This window comes from Calonectris borealis, chromosome 15, assembly GCF_964195595.1.
Source record: "Calonectris borealis chromosome 15, bCalBor7.hap1.2, whole genome shotgun sequence".
In the NCBI taxonomy this organism is placed as follows: domain Eukaryota; kingdom Metazoa; phylum Chordata; class Aves; order Procellariiformes; family Procellariidae; genus Calonectris; species Calonectris borealis.
This window is the reverse complement of record NC_134326.1, coordinates 18674270-18684309: the sequence shown is the minus strand read 5'-3', so window position 1 is coordinate 18684309 and position 10040 is coordinate 18674270. Positions and strand designations below refer to the sequence as shown.

The 10040-nt window shown below is 50.9% G+C and overlaps 1 protein-coding gene across 2 annotated transcripts; it reads right to left on the bottom strand.

Moving 5' to 3' along the window:
• Positions 1 to 2191: 2191 nt before the first annotated feature.
• On the bottom strand, positions 2192 to 9369 carry IRF1 (interferon regulatory factor 1). Of its 2 annotated transcripts, none has more exons than XM_075164530.1 (10): positions 9164 to 9369; positions 7767 to 7858; positions 6760 to 6859; positions 6388 to 6564; positions 5985 to 6034; positions 5722 to 5857; positions 5407 to 5532; positions 4498 to 4541; positions 3765 to 3900; positions 2192 to 3294 (listed from the first exon to the last, which is right to left on the bottom strand). In XM_075164530.1, exons 2-10 carry the CDS (start codon positions 7851 to 7853, stop codon positions 3194 to 3196), a joined length of 957 nt encoding a protein of 318 aa, XP_075020631.1. In that variant the 5' UTR covers positions 7854 to 7858; positions 9164 to 9369; the 3' UTR covers positions 2192 to 3193. The 2 variants fall into 2 exon arrangements, with proteins under 2 accessions (XP_075020631.1, XP_075020632.1); XM_075164531.1 differs by lacking the exon at positions 9164 to 9369 and adding an exon at positions 7422 to 7534.
• Positions 9370 to 10040: the final 671 nt, after the last annotated feature.

Sequence of the window (10040 nt, the reverse complement as noted above, 5' to 3'; positions counted from 1 at the left end):
GTTTATGAAGAGCTTGATTTGGGTAGGCAAGTCCGGAAGAATCCAATGTCAAGGTTTTAAAACTGTTTACATCGCATTGCCTATGCAGGAGGTTTATCCTCAAGAGCTCAAGATGCTCCTCTGGGTACAAGCAACTAAGTACTAAGCTAGGTACGAAGGTCTCCTTCGTTTGCAGTGGTAGAAGAAATGTTGCCTCTAGAAATCCCACCTGCCTCGGAGGTGATGGAGGAGCCAGTCAGGCATCGACAGGGCACAGCAGTCTCTGAGTTGGAGAGCTCGACTCTGCTTTTTTTCCCCCTTCCCAAACAGTTCAAAACAACAAAAACAACAACACAAGACTTTGAATTTGGCAGTTATTCGCCCAGTGAAGCAACTGGACAGATAAATTCCACCCCGTCATGGGACGTCACCGCTTTTCACTGGCACAATACCTGATGTGCGGTCGGTCACGCAGGTACCTTGGCAGGTGACGAGGGAAAGCATCTCCTCTGTCCTGGTGAAAACACACTTGGAGCGTGTCTGTGGTTCCTGGGTGTGAGGCACTGGCTGCTGTTTTCTTCTGTCCTCAAATCTTGGTCAAACCTTTTATCTGTGAAAATTTAAGTGCTGGTTTCTTTGTATCTGAGCATAACTGTGAAAAACTTGCTCCTTTTAATGCATGAATGGGCAAATCAATCTCTACCTTATTTTTAGCACACTCTGCATCATAGAAAGTTTCCCTTCTCTCTCCCGCCCCCTCCCCCCGTGTGTAACAAAACCGATTTCCTCTGGTTATGTCGGTGACACTGAGATGGTGTCCCTTCCTGGGGTACAAAGGTGGCTCTAGATCCTGCAGCCCCACGCTCTCTCCCTGGCAGTAGCTGCTGCTGCAGCTGGCCAGGGCACAAATCTGATCTGGTGGGTGTTTTCTTTGCTCGTGCACAAAACGTTCCTGCTCTAGCTCTGCATCGGGTAGTGCGGGATTTGAGGTGGGTGTATTCCGTGGCAGCCGTGGGCTCTGCTCCGGCAGCCCTGATACCCAGTGGCTTCCCAGCTGGATGGATCCCTTCCCAGGGGGTGGACCCTTGGGCCAGATACCCTGCCAGGGAGAGTGACCATTGCAGGGGGACAGCAAGGTCATTGCCCCCCGGGCTGCCCAGAGCCAGGATGAGGCCGTAGGAAGCTGCTCCCTGCCTGGTGCCACCTGGAAGGGTGCTGCCTGCAGCTGCCCGCTTTGGGTTGTCTCAGAGATAGGGCCAGTTAATGACTAACAGGCACTAACCCTGCCCAGCCTCTCCCTCCCCGGGCTGCCCGTCCGCCCTGCTGTACCATATCCAAACCTTTCAGCTGTGCTGGGTTTGAGACCCACCACCACTTGCTTCCTATGGCACTTATTTTTTCCCTCTTCCCTCGGTAAACCCCACATCTGTCCCTGCACATCTGCAGGTCGAGTCGCAGCAGAGCCTGTGCCAAAGGCAGTAGGAAATGTCCGCTTTGTTCTAGCCCTTTGGGTTGGGTCTTCCTCTCCCGCAGCCTGATATTCTCCTCAGACCGCCCTTGCTCTTGCTCAGTGAATGAAGTTATTCCCCAAAGGCCATCACAGCAGAGTTTTGTTCAGTACAGGGGTTTTCCAGGCAGTGTCAGATGCTGGTGGCTGCAGCTGGAGACACATTGCGTCAGCCACACTTGTTTCTTGTCTCCCACCCCAGACAATGCAGTAACATGTCAGACCTTTCCAGCCTGAAAGTATGGCAAAGGAATAAAACATACAGGGGAAAACCAGCTTGCTTTTCCCTTGCCTTCTGCGTTCTTTTTAGGCAAACCTGAGTTATTTAGCTAGGTCTTCACTATCACAGAAGCTGACAGTGTTGCTGATAGGGACATCCATAGCAGGGACTTGGTGCATAGGGTTTTTTTTTAATGGCATAGCCTGTAACCCTGCTCTAAGTTAAGTCTGACTGTTGCAGATGATGGCAGATACAAACCAATTACCTGACACGTGCACAGGACCTGGACAAGCAGGATTCCACCCATCAGCTGCACTGGGAAGGGGGGGGGTGGAAAATGGGAGCAAACTGTACTAAATTCCCTGTATTTTCATGACTCATGAAAAAAACCCTCCAACTGTCTCTGTCAACAGCACATCTGTTTGGGTATTTTCAAGGAATCTGGAACGCATTCTTAGTGTCTCCCATGAGAAAAAGTAAACATGTCATATATAAAACATTTTTATTAAAACAAATATACAACCCTTTATATACAAAATGTACAAGAAAACAGCTATTACAGCTTAGTGATTTGATTCCTATGTATTAAATGCAAACTAGAATCTCTTCCATCCTGCACACGCCGGCCCAGGGTGGGTCGCAGGGCAATACAGCTTGCTGCATGCAGCACTGCAGGTATCCTGGTAGAGTGCTGGAAGGGATCGCAGAAAGGCATGGTATAAATAAAGAGCTCTGCCTCTATCAGTGCAAAAATTGGTTCATGCAGCAGCTCTTCAACTATTATGTGGAAATAGATACGGCATGCCTATGAGCAGAAAATATCGTGTAAGTGAACCTGGTTAACTGTACTATGTGTAAGCAAAGCCTAAACTGAATTTTCACATTTTATTGGTCTAAACTATTTACACACAGTTTAAAATTGAAAGATCTGAAAGTTGAACTAGGTCATGGAACAAATCAAAGAAGAGAGTGCCAATTAGTGCAATTTTTCAGACTAAGTATAATGTTGTTAAGTTCAGTGTCACCAGTGTTGCACAAGTAAGCAGCAACCAAAACTAACAAGTTTTCAGTGTCTCTCCCAAGCACTCCATGGGTAAAGTGCTCATCACATCCCGTGGGGGGAGGACAGTAACCTCCCCCCAGGCCTCTGGCACACGATGCCATTCAGCGGTACCCCACCAGGTCAGATCCCACGGCACATCAGCAACCTTCCAGCAAAAGCTTCACCTCCAAAGCGATGACAAGGTGCATGCTGCGGCTGAGCATCTTCGGTGCCAGGAGTCCTGCTAGTGAGATGGGAGTCCCTTTTTTTTTTTTTTTTTTTTAATAATGGAGTTTTTCTTGCTAATCTTTTCAGACCTAAAAGTTAAACGGAATATAAAAGCTACTTTCTTCATTCAGTCAGTAACAAACAATTTCTTCCATTCTCTTCAGGCTTGTCAGCGTTTCTACCCAAGAACAGTTCGTGGTCAGAGGAAGCCAGGGGTTTACAAGCCACAGGGAATGACGTGCATGGTAGGTCTCACTGTCTCCAGCCAGGACAAGTCTAGGCTGCTTTTCTGGTCCAATAACCTGAACTCCGGCTCTCCTAGACAAAATAAACCAAGAATGAGTACTGAATCACATGCAGTAAGAGCAAAATAGTCAATATATATTAAATATATAAAAAAAGAAAGATTTCTCAGATGTGAGCAAATACTTTAGACTAATATTTTGCTAAAATACTCCAAACACTCTCTTAAACTGTCCCATTTAAGCTATTGCTAGTGGAAGTTCTTCAGTTGCATTGCAAGGAGTTCCTTAAAGCTGACATAACTTACATGTGTATAACCCTAAGACAAATCTGTAGTATACTCTTACTGGAGGCACTTTTCACTTTTTCCTTTTTACCAACAAATTCCTTACAGCCTTCCGACAGGCTACTTGGAAATCTCAGAACACAGGGATGTGCGAATTCCTCCATTTGCTTTGCTCCTTCCCAATTAGTGTCTTGCATGAAAACCCTCGTCTGCATCATCCTGTGGCCTTGACCGTCAGTGATAACCAAGGAATCCGTACCTGAAGTCGTGTCGATCTCCCCATCCTGCTCCTTGTAGCTGTAAGTGCTGCACATGGTCTGCATGCCCGGCTCGTTGGTGAGAAAGCCTTTCCCCCCAACGCTGGTGGCATGCCAGTCTTGGACTGGTTCAAGCAGCTGTAAGGGAATAAGGAGATGGTAAAAACTGCTCCTTCTTTCTGTGGGTGCAATATTTTATTCCTTTCTCTTAATTAGAAGACAAGTAAGCAAAAAAGATTAAATTATATCTTCTCATGCTAAATTATATAAAACTTGTTTTACTCATAGTTAAAAAAAAAAAGTTAATGCAAAACAGGGAGGGCCAGAGCACCTTCAGTGATGAAACCGCCATCTTATCAGTGGGATGAGCGTGACATGTCTGGAAACACAGATTAAGCGCCATACATGTCAGAGGTGGAGGGAAGGGCAAAATGAGAAAGTCTAGAGAAGCTTTGCAGACTCTAATACAGCAACCTCTACTTCTAGCAGTACCCTTCTCTGACTTTCACATGAAGAGTAAGTATTTCCATGGATGTGTCCTCTCCAGCTCATATTTGTGAAGTAGCCTTCTTTTTATATTTAATTTTTCAGGCTTCCTCATTAAATAAGGGTCCTGGATTACACAAGTGTATGTTCAACTCATATAGGACTGGATCAGAGAGCTGCTTCCCTTCCTCTCTTGGTGCAAACACCAACTTTGGCCAATTTTATTCTGACCAGAAGGGCTAGTTTTACCTTAAAAATGTCCACATTCATTTCCTCTTCATCTTCGTCTGTGACTGTTTTGTAAGCACATAAAAAAAAAAGAGAAGAAAACAGACATAGATGTCAACTTTTCGCATGTTAGCCCTCACACTTCTGCTTCTTCACCACACAACCCGCTTCATATTCTCTTGTCACACAACACCACTACCTTTTACTTCCCCCCGCCACGGATGACACCGAGGAGGGGCTCATGGGTTTGAGGCAGGGAAGCCCATCAGCAGCTCTGTGCCCCAAACTCCCCACAGCCCTTCATCTCAGATGTTCTTCAACAACTGCACGTTGGGGTGCGTGGCTCCAGCCAAGAGTCACCAAAGCAGAGCCAGCTTGGTATGCAAGAGGAAGGTGATTCGCACCCCGAGTGAAGAACCACTCTGATATATCCATGTTAGGTTTTTTTTTTCCCCACTGGGAAGCGCAGTTACCTCCACTGTCACTATTGTGCCTATCTCTGTCCTGCTTCTGGCATTGCCTCCTTCAAGCTGCCTTGGCAACCCCCAATCCCACCCACTCGGCTCAGAAATCTCTCCCCTTCTTTACAGGCTGACCTGTCTGTGCCATCGCGTTGAGCCTGCGAGATGAAGCCTGCCCCTTTGCCCACATGTGCAAAGTAAATGGCATTTTGGAGCCTTTCACCCATGGCATTTTGGAGCCTTTCACCCATGAGCAACTACTTCTGCAGGCGGCACATGCCTGTCTGTAACCTGGCCAGTTTGGTAGCTCCAGTAACCCAAATCTATCAGGTGGAGGTTGGGTTTTTTTTCCACAAGACAACTCTTGTTTCTCCTGATCCCCCAGGCATTTCTTCATCCTACTGCCTTGCCTCCAACCTGCCTCCAGCAGACCGATGAAAGACCAGGGTAGGAAAAAAGAAATACTCACCTTCCGAGGACGAAGCCAGGGGAGACACCTGGAGCTGGTAGAGGTCGTTGGTGCTGTCAGCCATGGTGATTTCCATCGACGGCCTCCAGTCAATCAGGGAGCCGCTCACCTCGCACGGGGAGAGGTCTGTGGGATGCACCAGGAGGAGTTGGCACTTGCAGGAGAGACACAACCACCTCTTTTTCCTCCCTGCCCGTCTGACGGTGCAGCCAGGCCCAGCCCCAAGAGTCATCTTTGTCTTTTGGCACAGAGATTGTGGGTTTAGCGTGAACAGCACTTTCCACTCTGCTCAGAAAGCTAAAAACTGAGTCTCACCTAAGGTGATGGACGTGCTCTCAACCTCCGCTTCCTGCCCCGTGTAGTTGTGAGCAGTGTAGCTACTGTGGTCATCTGGCAGAGGAGTGTTGGTTAGTCTTTCTGCTGACTCCTCTGTCCTCATGTCTTCATACGACTACAAAAATAAGGGCAAAGAATGAAAGACTTTTGTCTAAGAATGCACAAGTTCCCATATGAAAAAAAATTAAGCATGAAAACCACCAAAACCTCTAGCTTCTTCAGCTGCCTCTACAGACGCATACCTTTCTCTTGCTCCTGTTTCTTGCTTCTCTTGAAGACTTTGACTTCCTTTCTGTTAAATAAAAATAAGATGAATGTGAGAAAGGGCTGCATGGCTGACATTTCAGGCAAGCGTGAGCTCTTGCACCTTTCAGCCCTGCTCAGCAAGTTCTGCTACTGCTGTCCCAGTAACGGCGAGCCCTGGTCGCCTCCTGATGATGCCTTTAGGCATGTTTAAAGAATTTGGGATAAAATGAACTTTTTGTACAAACTGTAGAAATAGCAATAACCAGTGACTAACCCCAGTAGCACCGGTGCTACCAACAGGTCTCTTATACCCCTGCCTACGCGGAGCAGGAAATTTAAGCGGTGTTTAAGCGCAGTAGCGGAAGCTGCGTAACCCCAGCTGGATGGCTGAGGGCTTACCTTTCTTCTGATCCTTGGTCAAGGGCGGCAGCATCCTGTAAACCCTGACAGCACTGGAGCCTTTGTTGACGCTTTTATCCTTCACTTCTTCGATGTCAGGCAGTGAATTCATAGCACAGCGGAAGTTCGCCTTCCAGGTTTTCGGGTCAGGGTCTTTCTCACCTTCTTTATATCTTCCTATAAATAAGAGATGGGGTGAGTGTTTAGACTTTTCGATGCTAGTTCTTCCTACCAAAAAAATAATTATTTTTTCTATTTTCTCTGACATACATCCTAGTAGTTAATATAACCCCCTGAGACATAAGTCAAGACAAAAAACCGCCTTGTCTAAGATATTGGTATGACTGATGGAAATGTAAAGCCAGCACACACCTGTATGAATGGCCCAGCTCCGGAAAAGGCAGGCGTCTTTCTCCATGTCCCAGCCATGCTTAGCTGCATGTTTCCACGGGATTTGAAAAATCATCTTATCCTGAAATTAAACCAATAGAGATTTGAATTGAAAAAGAAGCATTACATGCCAGTTTGGAATGATGAATTTAATCAAAGAACTCTCAGTAGCAGCTTAGAAATTTCATAAACCCCCTGCTCTGTATCTTAACTAAGCATCCATTGTTCCATCTATTTTGTCCAATGCATACAAGGTTTTTTATGAGTTCTGAAACTGGGAAAGCCACATGTGGTACGGAACAACAGAAGTAACCAATATTGTCAATTTTATCCCAGAATCATTTAAATACATTGCATCTAATCTTTTAATGTATCATTAACTACAGTATATTTTCCAGGTAAACTTTGGTAGAGAATCCCTGTTTAAAGTTGTCCATAAAATCTTGCATGAACACTAAGAAAAACATGTTCATCGATATGGAAACTTCAGAGAAAGAGACCTGGTTCAATATGCCTAGCGATCTCATGCTGTGGTACAGGTACAGGGATGTGCCTTCCAGACCAAAGTGAGGCAAATCCAGAGTTTCTTTCAGGCCAAATCTTAAAACTGGGAGCAACTGGGAGTGTAACAGTAGCTACTTAACTGGGACAGGAGGTGACTTGGCTCAAGTGGGCAGCAGGAGTTAAAAGAGATCTTGGAGTTTTCTTGGTTCTCATCATGTTCAGATTGCTTTTACTTTAATTTATCATTTTCCTCCTGAGAATTTTAGGAAAAAAATGGAACTACTACATTGTGTACCAACCAGAGCTACCTTTTCTGAAAACAAAAATAGTTGTTTTTAAACATAATGCTTGCAAGTTTTCTCCATGTCCTTCCTTCCTTTATGATCTTGACTTATGTTTAGTGTCATCTAAGAACAACAATGGTTATTCATACAGAAATAATAATACTAATAATAGCAGTAGTAGTAGTAATAAACAACCCTCACCTTGTTAATCCATATCAGTCCTGGTATTTGATTGGAATTAATCTGCATTTCCAACCAGGGCCTCATGCGCATTCTTGACACTGGCATGTTGTCTATGAAAGAAATAACAGGTCAGCAAAAAACTCATCACTATTTTAACCATTCTGCAATGTCACCCCTCCCTTCCTTTCTGTACCGTGAGCATTACCACTAACGCTATCGAATCAACCAAAACTACTTTTCCAGCATCTCAACTCTTTTCCAGTATATTCCACCTGCTTCTGGATGGCAGCGCTTCCTGCTCTGCCTGGTGAGCACCAAAAACACGTCCGAAGGTTTGAGTTCTGGAAAGGGGCTGATTGCAGGGGCAGGTGCTCGGCCCGTGCTGCGGGGGGGAGCTTTGCGTAGGACAGGACCGCCCGGGAGGGAGCCCGGCCCCGACCCCCGACCCTGGGAGGGAGCCCACCGCCAGCACCGGCGCGGTTTTCCCGGGAGTGGGTCCGGGTGTCCCCCCGCGGGGACCGGTGCGGGACCCCCCCTCCGCGGCCACAGAGAGGCACTTAACTGCATAGTCGCCTTCTTAAAAGTTTATTATTAATTAAATTGCGCAAGAAGGGGAGCCCACCCTGCTACAGGGGGGATCCCCAATTAGCAACGCTACCAGCCTCGGCAGAACCGCGCCCGGCGCTCCGGCCGCGCAGGACCTGGTCCCGCCGCGCAGCCGAAGCGGGGCGGCGCGGCCCTCCCAGCCCTTCCTCTGCAGAAATAATTTCCTGTTTGCGGTGTTTTTTCAAAGACAGACAGACCAAGATTTCCCAAACAATACATTTCTAACTTTTAACAGCAACGCGCTCGGCGGCGGCGGGACAGCGGCCCGGAGAGTGCCCGCTGCCGAGAGGAGGTCACAGCCAGAGCTGCCCCCCGCGCGGAGCAGCCCACGGGGTCGCGGAATCGGGCCGCGGGGCTCGGCGCTGGCACACGCTCAACGGCGGAGCGGAGCCTCCGGCTGAGCCCACAGAGCGGCAGTCGAGCCCGGACATGCCCGTCCCCGCCGGTGTGGGGGGACATCCCGCCCCGTCCCGTCCCTTCCCGTGGGTTGGGTAAGGGGCCGCGACCGCTGCCCGCCGGAGGGATGCCCGGTGCCCACCCGACGGCTGCCGGCGCGGTGAGCCCCGCGCCCCTAAACCGCCTCCGCACGGCGAAACCCGGCGCTGCCCCCTCTTGGCGAGGCAAGCCAAGCTCAGCCGAGCCGAGCCGAGCCGTGCCGTGTCCCCGGGGCCGCTCGCACGAACTCTGCGGGGCGCCTTCGCCCGGAGCTCCGGTGCCGTGCAAAGCGGGGGGCAAGAGACGGGACGGGACGGGACGGGACGGGACGGGACGGGACGGGACGGGACGGGACGGGACGGGACGGGACTCACCTCGCTGTGCCGCGCAGTGCCGAGCCGTGCAATCCCGTGCCGTGGTGTGCAGCGGTGCGGTGAGCCGAGCCGAGCCGAGCCGAGCCGAGCCGAGCCGAGCCGAGCCGAGCCGAGCGTCCTGCCCCGCTGCCCGCCGACCCGCCTCTGGCGCCCGCGGGGCGCGCCCTCGGGTATAACGCTGCAGCGCCCGGGATTCCCCGCCGCCTCGGGCCCGGCTACGTCCCGGCCAATCAGCGCCGCCGCGGGGGGCGGTCGCGCCTCCCATTGGCTGCCGCCGCCAGCATCACTTCGGGGAAATCACGCTGTTGTAGCACCAGTGGCGCGGGGGGAGCGCCGCCCCCCACCCGCGCCGCGCGCCACGGCCCCGGCCCCGCCCCCGCCCCGCCGCGCGCCCCTCCCCGGCCGGCCCCTGTCCTGCGTGGGTGCGGGCTCCGCCACCGAGGGGCTCGGGCCGGGTCCTGCTGAGCCTGTCCCCACCGAGGGGCTCGGCCCCCGTGCCCCTCGAAGGATCCAGCTCCCGTCCCCACCGAGCGATCCAGCCCCCGTCCTACGGAGGGATCCAGCCGCCGTCCCCACCGAATGATCCAGCCCCCGTCCCTCCGAAGGATCCAGCCCCCATCTCACCGAGGGATCCAGCCCCTGTCCCACCGAGGGATCCAGCCCCTGTCCCCACCGAGGGATCCAGCCCCTGTCCCACCGAGGGATCCAGCCCCTGTCCCACGGAGGGATCCAGCCCCTGTCCCCACCGAGGGATCCAGCCCCCATCCCACCGAGGGATCCAGCCCCTGTCCCCCCGAGGGGCTCAGCCCCAGCTCGTGCTCCCCCGGCACGGCCACTGCTCACGCGCATCCCGGGCAGCCGGAGGCAGCACGGTAAT